The sequence below is a fragment of the Leptidea sinapis genome, chromosome 9, assembly GCF_905404315.1.
Source record: "Leptidea sinapis chromosome 9, ilLepSina1.1, whole genome shotgun sequence".
Classification (NCBI taxonomy): domain Eukaryota; kingdom Metazoa; phylum Arthropoda; class Insecta; order Lepidoptera; family Pieridae; genus Leptidea; species Leptidea sinapis.
This window is the reverse complement of record NC_066273.1, coordinates 9589577-9609051: the sequence shown is the minus strand read 5'-3', so window position 1 is coordinate 9609051 and position 19475 is coordinate 9589577. Positions and strand designations below refer to the sequence as shown.

At 35.3% G+C, this 19475-nt stretch overlaps 1 protein-coding gene across 1 annotated transcript; it reads left to right on the top strand.

The window, feature by feature from the left end:
- Window positions 1–1246: 1246 nt before the first annotated feature.
- LOC126966248 (serine protease Hayan-like) lies at window positions 1247–19124 on the top strand. Its single transcript, XM_050810222.1, has 11 exons — window positions 1247–1409; window positions 1692–1767; window positions 3370–3470; window positions 3853–3885; window positions 5038–5076; window positions 6043–6134; window positions 8085–8194; window positions 9481–9624; window positions 10815–10930; window positions 11852–12012; window positions 14861–19124. The coding sequence occupies exons 1-11, from the start codon at window positions 1340–1342 to the stop codon at window positions 15032–15034; spliced, it is 1116 nt and encodes a 371-aa protein (XP_050666179.1). The 5' UTR covers window positions 1247–1339; the 3' UTR covers window positions 15035–19124.
- The last annotated feature ends 351 nt before the right edge of the window (window positions 19125–19475 follow it).

Below are 19475 nucleotides of genomic sequence, written 5' to 3'. Positions count from 1 at the left end.
GAAGTATGAAGCAAGTACGCAAGTATGAAGAAGAGCACCACCCCAATCCAAACAAGTCGCGCGGGTGCAGTTGTAATAAAAGGCATCAGCTACTGTCGCGCGGCTGCCGCGCTGTAGCCGCGCGACAGTAGCGGACTTGTGACTAGTGAAAAGGCGCTCTTAAGAGCAAAAAGGGGATAATTTTTGTGAACGTATATTACATTTTCATAAATTTACTGACAATGAACAGTCATAATAATTATTTCTTTAAATTTTTCTTTGAGAAACTGTCTATAACCAAGCTGATATATAGCACGAACAGCTCTCTTAACACGATAACGATAATTGCCCCGTCTAGACATGTTCGTAGGATGACTGTAGGGAAGAGTTTCATAAAACTGCGGTAAAAGTGAAACATCAACGGATAAAGTTTAAAAACAAATATTTCAAAGATTCCAGTCAATAATTCAACGAAAAGTAAAAAAAAATCTTAAAAAAAATATTACCAACAAATACATTCAATATAATGTTGTTTAAAAATATTACATAACAGTCATCATGTAGACTATAATATTATTATACTTTATTTTATTATTATTTATTATATATTATTACATTAGGTACGTATTTTATCATCAAGGCTTAGTTTCCATACTGTTACATAAGTCTACTGTGTCTTCGTCGCCCTATTGTAATTACAAAAAAACGTACTATTTCAAACTTATATCAAATCTAACTGCACGTTTCATACTAAACTAAATTTCAATTTTTACTTAGGCAGTCCCGCCTCTTATACGTACATACATAGTATTTCCATTTTCCATCCTGTTTGCCCTTTGGACTTTGGTAACCCTAATGAAGAGCGAGCGAGAATTTGACAATCAAGTGCGAACCACAGAACACTTTTAGTGCGAACGCGCCTCGTTAGAGTAACAGTGTTCTGTGGAACGCGCAGTACGTAAATTAATAATAAAAATAAAAGCTTTAAACCAGAATTTTGATTATATTTACCCCAGCGGAAGCTCCATAGGGAGTGCCGCTTGCGCCTCTCTCTCCCCATGAGAAGGTCGCCTTCGATGTAGGCTTAGAGGGCACCTGCCCAAAGCCAACTGCAGGTGGTGTTTAGTGGGTAGGCACCTAGGTTTTCACGTGAGTCCCACATAACCAACGCAGACTTAGGCTGCGTTGGTATGCATGAGCATTCACCGCCTCCCTCCCGTCGTTATCCCGGAGGGTAGCCCATTCCCTTGCTTGAGGGCAAAAAAAAAAAAAAAAAAAATTTTGATTATTCATAATGATGTAAGCTTGGTGATATTTACCGTAGTGAAACTTGGAAGTAGAGTTGAATGACAAAGTGAAGATGTGTAGAATAATTATATACGGTTTCCTAATTTTATTGAATGTGTTACAAATTCTATCTCAGAGAGAAAGTGAGTTTATTTTAAACGTAATTATATATACATAAATATTTATTAAAAATTTGTGTTATTAATATCAATTTCAATGTTCGATGTTATTGTACTCATATTATTTACCATAACACACACCATAAAATAATCGCTTTTGTAATGTTAGTACAAATATTTCATTTAAATTACTAAATCTACCATATTAAGTTCGGAAAGAGTATAGGTCAGGAGATCATTCATTTGTTGGTTAAAAAATTAACACTACAAATACCAATGGAGTTAAATAATGATATTATGTTACAGTTGGAAAATCTTGTGCAAATGAAAACGATTCTGATGGAAGATGTACACTGGTAACCAACTGTGAGCCTGCAATGAGGTGAGCTTTTAGATTTAAATATGTACTTATTGTCTACTTTAATTTACTTTTTTGAATAACTTTTATTACCTTATTTAATATTTTTTAATTTATACTGTTAGCTGCTTACAACTAATATCATAATGCAGCTCAAGGCAGCTACTGTAGGAAAAAGAAATTTAAACCTCACCTTATATAGGCAGATCTTAAGCTAATTACAGTCATAGGTACTCAATGGGTGGTCTTATCGCTTGTAGCGATCTCTTCCAGACAAAGCAGTTAATGACAGAATCTCTACACAACACACTTGCCTCTGATCTCATACAAGCAATTTTGGACAGTGTAGATACTAATGTACCCCCGATCTCATAAAAGTAGTTTGCGAGAGACACCATACTACTCATTTACCCTTGATTGCTTAAAATCAGTTTGCAAAAGATACTAAATATACATTTTTTTTAAATCTTGAAGCTGTTCTCTTTTACTAAGAAAATAGATATCAATATAAGAAGGCTATATAATATATTTAAAAGTGATGGAGGTTGTTTAGTTTTCAATCACGTCTGTATATATCCTGTCCTTCTTGATACTAGAGCAAGATGTAGTGTTCATCCACATTAAGTTGAATATCATATTTTGATCGAATACATGGTGGCACAATGTTATACCCATGGGTGCATCAATAAGAGGTATTTCCTTCAAGATTCCCTGTAGAACTTTTCTGTATTTTATATCCATAGACCATTTGCCCTTAGTCTTAGGTCTTTGCCTCTTCCTATATCACCAGATCTAAAGGTCTGAGATTCAAGAGGTGCTCGAGTGTGAATAATGGAGTGGTTCTCATGCATGCAGTAGCTGCTACTGTCACTCAATGTTATAGACTCTGATGCTTTGATTTTACTGTCATGAGCTATAATGCTTTCTTTTATGAAAAAAAAAATTATGAGGTGACAATTAACAACACGTTCACCTGATGTTAAATGACTGTCGATAACAATGCAGTCCTGATCAGGAATCATGATTGAACCAACATACACCCAAACAGCATAATTCTGAATGGCATTGCAATAGGGTGGGTATATGCATGATTTTTAAAAATATCTTGATTTGTGCCGCCGAACTCCACCTTAGCACTTAACACTTATAGTTACTTACTTAATTATTATACACAAATTAGGATATCATCCCCACCATCTATCCAGAACGAATTCAAGGAACTTTCTTCCACATATGACGAAGCTGTGGAATGAGCTTTTTTGTGATGTGATGTGCAATATAATTATGCAATGTGATACAATATACCCATATTGTATTTCAAATAGAGCGTACACTTTTTTAAGGGTCGGAAACAATCTTGTGATTCCTCTGGTATTCTGAGAATTTTGGCTGTGGTGATCACTTAACATCAGATGACCTGTACGCATGTTTGACCTCTCTTCCATAAAAAAAAAGATAATCAATGAGAAGGGATAAAGTATCTCCAACAACATGTTTATATTGTTGTGTTATAATATCATACCAGGTACCAATTTCAAGTGCTTTTAATGAACATGTAATTTTTTATTTAGTTTATAAGTTTTTTGCTTACTAAAACTCAAAAGTACATATTTTATACGTTTCTAGAGAAATAGATTCCCATCGCACACACAGATTTACTAGATGCGGGTTCAAGGGTGCAGATGAGATTGTCTGTTGTCCAATAGAAACAACTATAAATAAAAATGGTAAGTGGTTTGAGAAAAAAAAAATATGTCTTTAATTCCTATATTGTTTATTAACATAAACTATTAGGTATTCGTAATAGGTTTTTGAATATCACTAATCTTACTTTAATACCAAGAGCCAAAATTTGTTTTTGTACATAGTTTTCAAGCCATATCTGACATAATATGTCACTGTGGCACTGAGGCATGACATTATGTGTATGTCACACATAATGTCATGCCTCAAGCCAATCCACTATATTTTTGTTTATTTTCTTTTATCAATATGTTAACTTAATACTATTTATTTATTTAATTAAAGCCATATTTATTTTTATTTCATTTAGGTATTGTATGTACATGTTGGAGAATCCATAATAAAAAAATGCTTATACTTTTGCAGGTCACTTCGAAGGGAATAGATTTGCAAATAAAGGTATGCAACAAATTCAATATTTATCGGCCCATAAAAATAAATAATTAGTCTCCGCATGTCAACTCTTCTCAATCGCCCTAAAAAGCTTACAATTAATATTTTGCTCTATAATGCAATAGAGACTATTTATTTTTAATTTTTAGTTATTTTAATCGGACTACCTACCCGATAGATTTAACCCCATGTAATTAAATATAATTATTAAATTAAAACTTATTTTGGCAAGCCTTGGGGGTACTTGTTTATCTGACGTAAAATTTCATGTTTTTTAAAAAATTCTTCCAATTTTCTCACTAATATTTTTTGAACATCTCCAAGTGTATTTGTTTATTTAATGACTTTGCCTTTTTTGATTTATCCTTATTATGCAACTTTTAATTGTCTCAGAAAATTTACAAAACAAATGTGTTCAACATTGTAACAGACATAAACTTATAATGCCTACTACTCGGCTAAGTTGAGTTAGTAAGTCTTTTGTGGGGTGATGAATATGCTTACACAACAGGATCCCAGAAAATGTTCAAAACTAAAGTACGTTCAAAAGAATTGTAAAAAAACATTTGTGTGGTAAAAGTTACTATAACATAAATGATTTTCTTAATGAAACCGCAGATTGGGAATTGGGCGACCACCCTCAGGTTATAAAATAATAAATTTTATTGTACGAAATTTTATCAAAAAAAAGAAGCCCGCCGAGTTTCTGAGACATAAATTTTCGAATGGGTGTTGGTTTTGACGTTTGATAAGTTTATTTATTATTACGGCTTTACTCACGTTTTATCGGTGTCGGTACCGACTAGTTTCGGACCATTCGGAGGTACTTCATCAGGGTGAGTGTGGTGGGTTCGCGATAACGTCCCACCGCTTACTGCGGACTTGGGATCGTAGTACGCGGCTGGACAAGGCGGGGTGCGTCGGTGGTGGTGATGACGAGCACGGTATCACTGACACTGTGTTATTATTGGTGTCCACGGGAACACAAAATGTACTCACAATGTCCACTCCGTGATCATCGGCACTATTGGTCTTTGCGAGACGCGTGTTGTATTAATAATTTTAAAAGTTATTTTAAATCCTCTTTAGTAAAAATATTTGAATTTAAATGCATGGTCCGGTGAGTTTACAGTAACCAAAATCATTATATTTTTGCAGATGACACAAAAAGGAAATCCATTAGAATTGCAGATAAAGGTATGTAGCTTACAGCCTTAACTAACACTAGGCATAGTGACATGCAGAATATCTTTAAGTCCTAAAGGTCTAAATGTAAAAATATCGAGCGAAGTGTATGTTTCAGGAATTGGAACTCTGCTTTTAGAAAACCTTTTATAGTAGTTGATTATTTTTATTTTTTTGTGAAAATGATAAATTTTTTTTTTTTTCGTAAACTTATAAAAGCATAAATAGTCATGAAATGTTTGCAAAAACAATCGCAAAAGAGTCAAAAAACTTCTACATGCTCAATATACGCATTAATATTGCTATTAAAACTGTTTTTACGTGTGTCTTGAATATTTTGTTAGGCAATTCTGTTATGATCGTGGAAAGTTTATTAAATCTAACAGAATTTCACAAAAATGATTTATTTGCCTTCTAAACATGGGTATGGTATTTAAATATTGTATGTTGTTTTGCCGACTTTTTTTATAAATTTTGTGTGATATCATTTATTTACCAAACTCAGGCCGAGATGAGAACCCTACGGGTGTCCAGATGTGATTTTGTAAAGACTATAACTAAAGCCATTTACATAAAAACAACACGATTTGTTAAGTATGCTGCCGTAACTGGAAAGATTTGCAGAAGTCTGCATTGCGGAAGTCTATCGAAAGCCTTATTCAAATCTGTATAAATAAAATCAATTTGTTTGTGAACATCACATACTTGAAACGGGGATATTGCATCGGGATTATCAGCCCCTTTATTCATGTTCAGTATTTTTAATCGTTTGTAAGTAGCGTCAATATCCTTTTTAAATGGCGCCAAATATATCGCATTTAATTTAATATTATTGCTTAAATAGCTGGATCCCTCCAGAATCCTTTCTCTAGAGATTACGGAGGCAATAGACAATAGTATATCCTTACGTAAAATATCTTGAATTTCTTTAATGTTCATCTTAGAATATATTTATCTCATTGCGTTGTTTTGTTACAGAATGTGCAAACATTATCAAAATAACATTGCTACCGCTAACGACTCATATTATCGGCGGTGAAGAAGCAGCTAATGGGGAGTTCCCTCATATGGTAATTAACTACTTTCTTGATTCATTCCGAAACCGTCCTAGTAATAAACTATTCATTATTAGTAATAATTATATATAAACGTTGCTTCTTGACATTTTTTCCTAATTAAAAGAAAGATACTCCTTTAATATATTAATTAATAAGTTCTTCTGGATCGCTGGCTATGAATCCCTGTTTACTTAGAACGAACAGTGATTTCCTTCAGCTTTGTAATTTAATCTGAATGTTAATAATGCAATGAAATAAAGCTATAATATTATAGATTCCTCAATATACCTGTCTTATAATATGGTCCTTTAGAAAATTATATGAGGTATAGACACAGTAAATATTGAAGTCGGTGGCGCAATGGCCAGAACCGTAGACTCTTCCGGTTCAATCATGTGTTTGTGTGTTTACGAATTCAAATTTACTATTATTCGATGCTTTATAAGGTCGGCAACGCTCTTGTTCCTCTTATTATATCTTATTCGTCTGGCGTAACAAGAGAGTATGACCCGCGATGATCACATACCATCAGGACTTTAGGTAACTTCAGTGGACACCCCAACTAGCACTCCGTCTCCATTTTCGCTACTCTGGGCGTTCGAAAAAGCCTTAATCGTTGGACCAGTATATAAACTTTACTCGGACCGACTGGCAACACCAGTCAGAGGGAATATGTGTTCCTTTATACGCCCGTCTAAAAGGATTGTGGTATAGAAATAAAAGCATCAGAGGCTATACTTTAAGAATTGTATTTCGGAATTTTAATTTTGCTTCCAGTTACCTACTTAACACTGCGAATATATTTGAATGAATACTAAATATACAAATATTTGTATATCGAGTGGTAAATTTTATTAGACAGTAACCTAGGTAGGACCTACCACTTTTGTTTTACGAAATCACAATTCCTCTTCAGTTTACTTTTATCGAAAGTTTCTCCCTCGTCCGTGTGACAAATCAAAGCACAGCTCTTTGGAGTACCAAGCATCTGAACCGGCCGTAAACTATGAATTTACACTGCTTACTTAACTGGGAATTACATTAACAGGTCCAATCCGTTGGCAGGTTTATGGAGTGATACTTCGGCTCACTACACCAGCTAAATGAGTATAACGTAATGGTGGCTTTTATTGCCTGGTCGAAAGATTAATACGTTTTCGAACGCCCGCAGAGGAGACAAAAAGTGTCCAATCTAAAGAAGTTACAGAAAGTCCTGTTGGAATGTGATCACCGCGGGTCATATTCTCTTGTAACATCAGAGGAATCTCACGAGCGTTACCGGCATTCCAGGGAGACGAAGATACAAACTTTTTGTACAGGAACCATGTCGTGTTATGTCTGGAACCACCGCAGTACTTAATGGTAGAGTTTGGACTTGGGGGGAAAACTTCCTTTTATACTACAATGGAATAGTTGTATGAGGTGGGATGTTAGAAATGGGCAGGAAGTCATCAGATCCAACAGCTCTTCGGAACACTCCCATAGATCTTGACGACCTGTATAGCCGAGTGGTTAGCGATCCTACCTACTAAGCTAGAGGTCCCGGGTTCGAATCCCGGTAGGTGCAAGCATTTATATGATGAATATGGATGTTTGTTTCCGAGTCATGGATGTTTAAATATATTTATGTATGTTTATATGAATTTATGTATGTTTAAGTAAGTATATTGTATTAAATATATCATTGTCTTGTAACCCATAACACAGGCTATATATGCTTAACTTGGGGCAAGATAATTTGTGTAAAAAGTGTGTCAATATTATTATTATTATTATTATTATAGATACATGCGGTAGAAGACACACAAGGAAGCGATGTCTCCAATCAACGTCAATTATTTCAAAAGGCCTCTACGGATTTTGTGCCTTTTGTCAGATTTTATATGTGCCATTAGGTGTCCCGATTGTATACGAAAGACAGCCATGTTCATTTTATTAAGCCTATGCTTTGTTGTATTTCAGGCAGCTTTGGGTTACGATAAAGGCAATGGTTACGAATTTTTGTGTGGCGGATCGCTGGTTTCCAAGCATTATATTATAACAGCTGCACACTGCATTGAAACCTTAGACGAGTGAGTAACAATGGGTTATTTATACTGACTGAAGATTGTAGTTCGAATATAAGGTTAGGCAAGGTTGTATAAAAATCTCTTTTGAGATCTATATAATATGTGAGAACAGTGAATCACTAAATTTATAGTTTTATTTTATTAATGAGGACAAAATTTATAAATATTTTCCTATTTACATGCCCCATTGCAATTTTGAGTCAAACCAAATACAAAATTTATTGAAGTAGGCGTTACTTTGCGGAAATCCATAATTATACAAATGATTTAAGTTTTCTTTAGTGTTAATTCCGCCAATACTTGTTTTTAAACAATTCGACACGTGTTTCGCCTCAGGCGGACTAATTGGCGGAATTAACACTAGAGAAAACTTAAATCATTTGTATATCAAACCAAATACAGTCATCTCCACGGGGTTCAATTTTGCTCCATTGTATATTGGTGGCCACTCTTTTTACATTTGGACTCGAAAATTTAATTACTTTCGTTTTCTCATCATTTTCTTGTCGTTTCGTTTAAGAAGTAGATTGTTGCAATTTAATCAATGAAAATCCTTGGAGAGTGCATCATTAATGTTATTATAGTTCCTTAATTGCAATATTATGATTATAATAATAATAACTTATAAAGTAAGGTAAGTCACTGATATATTATACTTGAAACAAAAACGGGCCGAGAATTAAACCCTATGGCACGCCCATTATATCTGGAGAGCCTGCTGATATTTTATTGTTAACAACAACCTTCTGAATTCTGTTGCACTGGAAAGAATTTAGAAGTACCAGAGATTTCTTTCTGATACCAAGATGGTGTAATTTTCTTTTAAGAGTATCATGGAATACATAATCAAAAGCCTTCGTCAAATCGCAAAAGATATCTAATGCATCTTGCGAATCTCACAAGCAGCGGATATACTTTGAATCAGTTCAACCCCTGCGTTGCGGTATTGTTGAACAACCCTTCGTAAAACCAAATTGTTTATTATAAACTAAATGTATTTGATGAAAATTAACAAGCACCTGGCTCAGCGTAAGTTTTTCAGTAGGCTGAAAATAAGAAGGGTCCGAACATTTTGAAAAAGCGGATTGAGATTAAGGTTTTATTCCTCATTTCTGTCATCCGAAAATAACTAAACTACTTAATCTTTTATTAATAGGAACAAAAAAACTCAACGTGGTTTGAATTTGGAATGTGAATATTGATAATAAAAGTTCTAATCACTATACAGACATCAAACATTGTATGAATAAAGTTCAGGTTGTTATATCGGAAATATCGTGTTGTTTTAGTGTGAAGCCGACTATAGCGCGTTTGGGAGTTTTAAACATAACAAGCACCACTTTCAATACGGAGACTGATGTAAAAATAGCGGATTGGTTATTCCCTTCGAATTATACGCGGAAGTATAAATATCACGACTTAGCGATACTAAGGTATGTATATTTTATTTATTATTTCGCTGTTTCATGGAAAAAATTTCAAGTGACGTCACAGCGGCGCCTATATCTATTGTGTGTCGGTTTGTAGAGCCCGTAGCTAGTGAAATTACTGAGCTAATAATAATGACATTATGTCTTATGTCTCAAAGTACGATTGATGTGCCGTTCAGTATTGCCTTTCATAAATCTGATTGACTGTGATATTTTATAAAATAAGTATTAACATCTGTTATAACGACTTGGACAAAGGTGAACCTACATCGATTCACCTTTTTTTTATTGAATAAGAGACCAAACGAGAGTATGGGTCACCTAATGGTAAGTGGTCAGACAACCACTCTTTGAAGGTACACATAGTATAAGATTTAGGTAGGTGACATCTTTAAGGAAGCTCATTCCATAGTTTGGTTGTAGGTGGAGGACAGCTCAAAAACCGAAGAATGATATGCAGTTAGTGCGCGAATTAAATGCAGTTGGGGCCTGGGGTAAATACCTCTAGCATTCGTAGCATCTCTCCCCGCTGTCCGAAAATCTCGCCTCGCGTGCCTACGGTGTAGTGCTGTGTTGCAATCCCGTGTTATTTTTTTTTTATTTAGAGTTTTAATTATAATGACTGATCCAAGTCCATCAGGTGACGTTCCGCAAAAATGAGTTTTAATTTATAATAAGAACTCGCAATAGACAAGAGTGTGGTCAAGAAAGGGAGAGCAAACATTTGACATTTAATAATTAGGTTTAAATAGCAATTTTGAAGCTATGTTTAAATTTATCGATACACCCATGATTATCGTCATCAATTATAATTAGGTCACAGCACTATCGCATTCCTGACCTCTGCATTCAACTCGCGCGATATCTGTATTTAAGTTTATGGTGACATTTGGTGGCGGCAAACAGCTGTTCTGAACATAATAAATGCGGCAGAAAACAAAATTTTATAAATTTCCTTAGAAAGGTATATAGATACATATCTCTATGAGGATATCTAATAACATACCGTCGTTGAAGTTAAATTGACATCAGAATTAATAGGATGTAACGACCAACCGTCATATTTGATTACTAAAACAATTCTGAGTGTATTTTAAATGACATAGTAACGGCTTGTAATAAATTACGACTCGGGGTCGCCTAAATATTGATTTTATTCTATCCGTATTCTAGATATGATTTTTTTTTTACAGATTGAAAACACCTGTAACATTTACACAGGACGTGAGTCCAATTTGTCTGTACACGAAAAACACAGAGCCAACCACACCCCTCACTGTAACTGGTTGGGGCAGGATTAGTAAGATTAGTATGTATACTCTGTTATATTTTATATAAATACTTCTTTTATAACTCACAAAGCTAATGGTCGCTTAGAGGGGATAGGGCTATGCTCGGGGTTTCCCTGCGAGATCGAATCTGAAATGATGTGATCCTTAGGAGAACCAAAATCACCTTTGAGGGCAATAAGGGCAGCGCAGAACCGATCGTCGTGGAAATCTTTGGGGGAGGCCTTTGTCCCGCAGTGGACGTCTTCCGTCTGATAATGAATGGATATAAAATTGCCCAGTGAGAGGCTTCTTTGCACAGGATGCCAGCTAGATTATGGCTTGCACAACAGCGCCTATTTCTGCCGTGAAGCAGTGATGTGTAAGCATTACTGTGTTTCGGTCTAAAGCCTCGTATCCACTAGGCATGATTTGGCGCGCAACATGTTCGGCAACGTTGTCCATCAGCGTGCGACGTTGCCAGCTGACGCGCGTCATGACGTCCGCCTTGTTGTTTGTTTCAGAGCAACATGTAATTGAGCATAAAATATAACCACTGCGGATGAAATCAACACTAATTCCTCTGGCGACTTGTTGCCGACGACTGATCAAGCGTAGACAGACAAAGTTGTTAAACAAAAGTTGCGCGCCAAATCTTAACTAGTGGATACGAGGTTTGAAGGGCGCTGTAGCTAGTGAAATTACTGAGCAAATGAGACTTAACATCTTATGTCTCAAGGTGATGAGCGCAATTGTAGTGCCGCTTAGAATTTTTGGGTTTATCAAGAATCCTGAGCGGCACTGCATTGTAATGTGCAGGGCAATGCCATCAGCTGAACATCGTGCCGGTCTCATCTCTAATTGTCATATTTTTTTTTTAATTCTGCACGTAACAGTAACACGTCTAAATCCGATACTTACAGCATGGTCGCGTGTAATGTGTAATATATTTTCCTGTTCAGATAACAAAGTGAGTGATGTCCTATTGAAGGCAAATGTGTCGATGATGCCACATAGTAAATGCTCGGAAACGTACGTTAAATCCCGAAGGCTTCCTCAGGGCATCGTGCAGGATCAGCAGCTATGCGTGGGTGATAGTCAGCAACAGCACGATACCTGCACCGTAAGTACATCAGATTTTTAACCGACTTTAAAAACCGGGGGAGGTTCTCAACATGACTCCGCCTTTTAAGGACCGATCTAAAAAAATCAGATATGATTATAGAATCTGTGGAAGGATCTCATGAAAATTTCAAACATATACTGTCGTATTAATAAACGCAATGTAAAGTTACTCCAAGATTAAAATTACTTCTCCCTGTCATGTAATTCTGTAGTGACAAAGGTAAGATAATGACAATAAGCGCAAAAAGTGCCGCTGGAAATAAGTAAATGGTTTCTCATACACGCAAAAGCCTAAAAAATATTACATCTAGATATCTAATCAGGCAGGCAATATATGTAATTGTTACATCTTCACCAAACGAGTTGTAATGTAGCTTTGACCTTGTCATATTGGTGTTCGACTAGGTAAATAGATAAGTGGCTTGTCTATGGCGCCTGCTGTCTTATTAGCGTGCTTCAGCCCTGGTATTATTAAGTGAATCTTCTGTACTACTCTGTTATTCTGTGGTACAATGACGTTCTATACACATATGAGGACATATCACTCCCAGTCTGATAGGGGAGCGGTAAAAGTGTATTTAGTGACGACTTAGGTATCGTCAAATAGGAATTTCTCATCTAAATTGAAAATATACCTTAGTAAAAACTGCTCATATTCATTAGACGAATATTTTCAACTAAAAACATGACTATATACGATATAATATTGCATCTAATATAATATTGCATTGCACTAATCTTTTGTTAAATTTATATTATTGTAACTAATGATTTAGAAATGTATTTTATAAAATTTGCACGTCATAAATGGGGCAAACATGTACTTATAGTTATTTATGCAACTGTTGTGTAATAAGGGGTATTAAAACACGAATGTGGATTTATCTCACGAGGCGAAGCCGAGTGTGATAATAGTATCACATGAGTGTTTTAATACCTAAATATCAACAGTTACATACAAGACTTTATCTACACCCAGAATATGAATCCTATAAAAGATTCTGAAACAGTTACTGCTAACATTAAAACAGCCAGCCCTAGTTACTACTAGGATCATCCCTTACTGATTATATACAAATAAACTAAGTATTAATGAAAGAATTATTAACTTTAGCAGTAATTTACATTTTGTATAGTGCAATTATTAAAATTCATTGCAGCGTTTAAAATATCCGGCGGTGTGCTGTCAAAACTTGAATCGCTAATTTTTTCAAGAAAAATGGCGGGGTTTCGAATAACCTACTTTTTTTTTACGGCACACCATGTTCTGGTAGTGTGGAACGCGCGTAAACGAAAATGTTCTTTTTTTGAAATGCATACAGATACCACGCATCGAGCAATAAGAATGTGGCTGTTTGTTGAAACTCTTTGTACATGAAGGGATCGAAAAAAAACCAAGGAGTGTTGTTATGAAATTCAGTACAACATTACAACACTCGTTTGGATGATTTAATGGTTATTACGACATTCGGTGTTTTAATGTTGGCAATAAGCTTACTTTTTTAGAATCTTAAATAGAGGATTTAAAACATGCGTGTAGATAAATAATATTTATGTAACATCAATCTAACATAAATAATATTTATGTAACATCAATCTAATGTTCATGCAAATAAAAAACTTTGACTTTGACAATGTAAGCACACTTTTCTCCTTAGTCGTGTGTCAACTGTCACTGTCCGAATCAGACCTGAAGTGAATATATATGTTTTACATTGCTGCTTATTGATCAAGAATATTTTAAAGAACTGGAGTGAATGCGTTAATGTATAAGTTTAATATGGTGTAACTTGTGGCATGTTCCATATTTTGGCTTTGTTTTTTTTTTACGAAGTGCATCATCTATATGTATAGAACGGCATTGTATTATGCCGTCCACTTTTTACTAGGCCATCGACAGACTAGCGAGTGGTTCACTTCACGTTCACCCATAACATGTTTGATAAGGGCGATGACAATTATTATTAATAATCACACACACACGTATACTATAAATACAAATTTTCCTTCTGAACTCAGCTCAGAACACTCCTGACCATATTCTACTACACCCCTTCCAAAGTACATAATTTTTGTAAGTTTATCATAAATAAAGGTAAAAGGCAGGTCCAATTACGTAGAAGAGTTCTCTCGTCGAATCGAACTCGGATGGGCAGCGTCCGGGAAGCTCCGTAAAATCTTCTCGTCCCAAACACCAGTGTCCGAAGACGAAAGTTATCAACCAGTGTGTGTTGCCAGTGATGACATACGGTACGCAGGCGTGGTCGTTATCTATGGACCTGATGAGAAAATAATTGTCCTTTAGAGGGCTATACTCGCAGTTTCCCTGCGAAATCGAATCAGAAATGAGGAGATTCGTAGGAGAGCCAAAGTCACCGATTTCGCCCAAATTATTGCGAAACTGAAGTGGCAGTGGGCAGGGCTCATAGTTCGACGGACAGAAGGCCGGTGGGGCAGAAAAGTCCTCAAATGGCGACCACGTACCGGAAGACGCAGTGTTGGTAGACCCCACCATCCACCCAAGATGGATCGACGATCTAGTCAACATCGTCGGAATACGTTAGATGAGGGCAGAGCAGGACCGATCGTCGAGGATATCTTTGGGGGAGGCATTTGGCCAACAGTAGACGTCTTCCGGCTGATGATGATGATGTAGATGATGATAAAGGTGAATGCCTCCCTACACAGACGATAAGCTAAATGGGAGACACCTGACCCTTGTTTTTTAGTACTTTTTCTTTAACAGAAAGTTAAAGAATTAAACAAATTTTAATTCGTAGATATATTAGTATGGGAATTATACATATATCCAAGATTTTGAATTTGTTTTTGATTATGATCGCTAGGGGGACTCGGGCGGCCCGCTGCAGGGCATGACAGACCACGACGGTTTCTACCGGCTTGTGGGCGTGACGTCATTCGGGCGAGGGTGTGCGTCGAAAGACCCGGCCATCTACACCCGCATATACCACTACTTGGACTGGATTGTGAGTGTGGTCTGGCCGCAGTCCACCGAATAATATCATTATCTCATCAAACTTACTTGAATAATTGAATTCATCGTAGCGCATAATAACAATGTTTGATTTTTATTATATTTTTTATTGATCTGAACGTAATGAATGTTTATCGCATGGTATTAACGGCTATATCATAGCACGAATCTATCATAAATCACGTTTTTTGTTTACAATAACCAAGCTTGTTTATGTAGTAACCTGTAACATAAACGGCATAATGATACCTCGGCTAATGTAAACACAAGTGGCTATAGCATCTCAAGTGGCCGCGCCGGGTTTGGCGCCGAAACAGCTGAGAGGGTGGCGTCTGCGGTCGCGTGGGACGTGAGAGCATAGCTTAGGTTAATCGAGAACATGCTAATACTAAAAAAAAAATTGTGAATTTAGATTAAGTTTTTGGTGGTGACGCCCTTTTTACTATGCGACGGACGCTCAGTTGCTGTCTGTATTTATTTCCATTTGTAACGTTCTAGACTCTAGAGCAGGGGTGCTCAAACGGTCGATCGCTGAGTGCTTTTTGAGTCGGTCTTAAGAAAAAAAATCCGATAAAGAACTATTCACAGATTGAAATCGGTAATTACGTACCATCTTAAAATGCAGTACCATACCATCAAAGTATGCTAGTGTCATGCAGATTCAACAAAGTCACTCACGTTTGTTTTGTAAGAAACAATAAACTTGCAATTTTGAATAATTATGAGTTTTTTCATTGACATTTTAGAGCAGACCTACACTTGTTGTGCGCAAAACTAATATCTATGTCATCGTGACACTCTACCTAGACGACAATCCTTCATCACACATACTTTAACGGCTGTTTTCAATAACCTATCAATCCTTAGTTTAACTTACTAGAGGTAGACAAATCTATCCTTTTACGCTTACTTACATTTCAATAACCTATCGACATATATAAATATCGATCTATTGGACATAACTATATAGATAAGATCTTGTCATTAAATTGTGACAGCAATGTATCCGTAACTAGAGATACGTTATTGAAAACGGTCGTTAGTCTCTCAGAGTCGATCGATCGCAGTCTAGCTATTTTCAGGTAGATCGCCAGCAGTTCAAGCTTGAGCACCCCTGCTCTAGACTATCTCTTGCTGTCACATTGTTATTTTCTCTTCATTCATTGAAGTTTCTTTCTCATGTAGGCCTTAAGGCGACACACTCATTATAATTACATAAGTGAAGTTCTAACAGTGCCAAAGTACTAATACTATTTTGTATTCCGTTTAACCTATAATCTCCGATATTAGAGATCTGTGTATCTTATTGGATGCATCAAGACATCTAAGATCGATTTAAAAAAAAATGTTGAGAATCATTGAAGGTAGCACTAATATGTCGCTCAGTGATGTAACTATTTGGACTTCACTGAAGAAACGCACAAAATGGCCGTAGTTTCTACTAATTCTTGCATGTATTTAAAAAATTACGTTATCTTATTGTTCTTTCTTTAATTTTTTCAACCAATATGTACCTCTGTCGATATGTAAAAGTTTATTTATTAAGTATTTTCATTATAACAATGGTTACTTTTAAATCAACGCCTTTTTACATAATAACGCCAACCGCTTAATACCTAAACATATTTTAACTATCTGTCAAGGTAAAGTGACATTTGACAGAAAGATAAAGTTTATTTTATTTCTTTTTAATTTCATCGATAGCTAAATAGTTTTAATAAACGGATGGTGCTATAATGAATAAGACTGAGAGCCTGGGTTGCAACATAATACAAGCTGATAAACTTTAAGTTTAAGTCAAATTTAACGTTAACAGTAAAACTGACTTTAACGTAGACTGCGTAATGTGTTGCACCATCGTATTTCTTGGCATACTTTAAGTTCAAAAGTGAAAAACCAATTGACAGGTCGCTACTTAGCCATTTAACATTAACAATAGCTTTAATCGGCGGAAATTGAACGGTTACGATTAACACTTAAAGTTATGACGTCATCTAAAAGTTTTCAAATGGTGCAACTCAATCTTTTGCTTAACCGGTACTTTAACATGTTTGTTATTGCTAAAGTTATTTAGTGCAACCCAGCCTAAGTCTTCAAGTTTTGTACTTTATTTTATACACATTTAAATAAAACACTTTTTAAGTATTAATTCGCGTGTAATTGTAACTGTGTTTTTAGATAAGATTTTTGCCTAAAAGTTACATTTTTATTATTATTTTAGTGAACCTGACGTTTCAAAACCTTTCCAGATCATGTTTTCAGAGTACAGTCCTCCTGAAATGTAACTAAACTCCTATAATCCTTTAAAAGTGTTTTATTTAAATCTTCAAGTTTTGTTAAATTAACATAGATAGTTTTTCCTGCTTATTTGTTTGCGGTATATTCCTTTGGTATACCTACCCACAAAATATAGTGTTAAGAATTATAATGTTTGATAATTATGTCTAAATTTTAATAATTTTGAAATGTCTATATTCTGTGATAATAACTGCGGAACTATAATTGCCATGCTGATGTGATATAAACGAATACAATAAATATTTAAGGGAATCTTTGTACCTAATGTACACAATCGTTTTTATATGTAGTATAGTAAAATAAAATGAAAAATTTATAGACCTCTAGAATGGACTGAATACCTCACTAAACGAACTACAGCTTTGTAAGGAAACTTAGCTATGGTTTCAATATTTGCCCTTTTTCTTTAACATGCAGCAAAAGCGTAGTGGATCTACTTTACGGTATACTTAAGATGTCGCTTTCATATCGAGACAATTTTTTATTTTTAATTGATTCCTGGAATTGAGATAGACCACTAAAAATAACAAATTCTTTAAGCCGTGGACTGACTAGGATTGTAAACGCTACAGTAATTGTGTTGATCATGTGACTAAGCTGCAAATGGGCATTTATTTTACTGGTTTTCTTTTAGTCATTCAAAATTTTTGTTCGGTTTAAGTTTTAGAAAAGTACTAATTCTATTAAATTCTCTAAAAATAGAATGTTGTTATCATTGAAAATTCAGAGTTTTTGATTCCAAAGTTTATTTTTGAGAAGCAACTTCCAAACTTATTATTGGATATATCAAATTATACATAAATATTTTATTCGGTTTAAAATTTTCTTTAAGTCCTTATTTGTCCATTGTATTTTTTGCGTCGGAATATTTTCATTGCGTTATGTTGCAATCGACTCTCTAGGAAACCAATTTTTGTGGATATTGAGGTCATACCTTGAGTGTTCCCGTTATTAGCACGGAATGTCTTAATAATATTGCTGTATGTTATAATTAGATGTTTTGCGTAATATAATAAGACCTAACGGCATATTTTGAAACTGTGCTTTAGTACAAGTTTCTAATCTATATATATATAATATAAAAATAATATTGACACACTTTTACACAAATTATCTTGCCTCGAACTAGGCATAGCCTGTACTATGGCTACAAGACAACGATATATTTAAACAATATACTTACTTAAATGTACATAAAACATATAAACATCCATGATTCGGAAACAAACATCCGTATTTATCATAATTGGTTGCACTTACGTTAGATGTAATTTATGTGTGATGATACGACATATTAGTTGGTACATAATTTGATGGCTTAACTTTACACAGTTCTGCCAACTACTGTCCTATACTACGCCACAAGTTAGGATATCATCCCCACCATCTTGATGTGTGGTGGTCCGGCACAGTGCAGTTTTCAAGGAGCTTTCTTCCAAGTACTACAAAGTGGAATGCGCTTCCTTGTGTGGTGTTTCCGGGACGATACGAAATGGGTACCTTCAAAATAAGCACGTTCTCCTTCCTTAAAGGCCGGCAACGCTCCTGTGATTGCTCTGGTGTTCCAAGAGATTGTGGGCGGCGGTGATCACTTAACACCAGGTGACCCGTGCGCTCGTTTGTCCTCTTATTCCATAAAAAAAATACTATAGTTTATACAGCTAGATGGGGCGTTTGGTCCATTCTATGTCAAAAATGTCACTGGGTTGCGACTTATGTACTCCGTGTTCAACTTCTCCACATAGTTTTACATTTTAACTAGTCAGAATCTCACTTTGATAATTATATTTTTGAATAAAACGCGTTGTTTACATTTTCGTATTATGTTTTATTTACTACTACCCTACAAGCTACTTATATATACTATATTGCGTAAAAAATAATGTCACGTGGTGTGTGAAAGATGTGAATGCTCTCAATGAATATTCAAGTTTCTAATTATGAATATAAAATGAATACTCAAGCGAATGACCGTTCAACTTCGCTTCCGTGGGCAATCGACAACGTCGCACGAGTTGCACATATTAATTTGTATTACAAATGCGACGATTTATATATTATTTCAGACTCCATAGTCGTTTTTGAACTTTTGCAACTTAAATTATAATTTTATTTATTAAACTGAACTGTCAGACGCGTCAACCTCAATTCAGTTTTGTATATTTTCA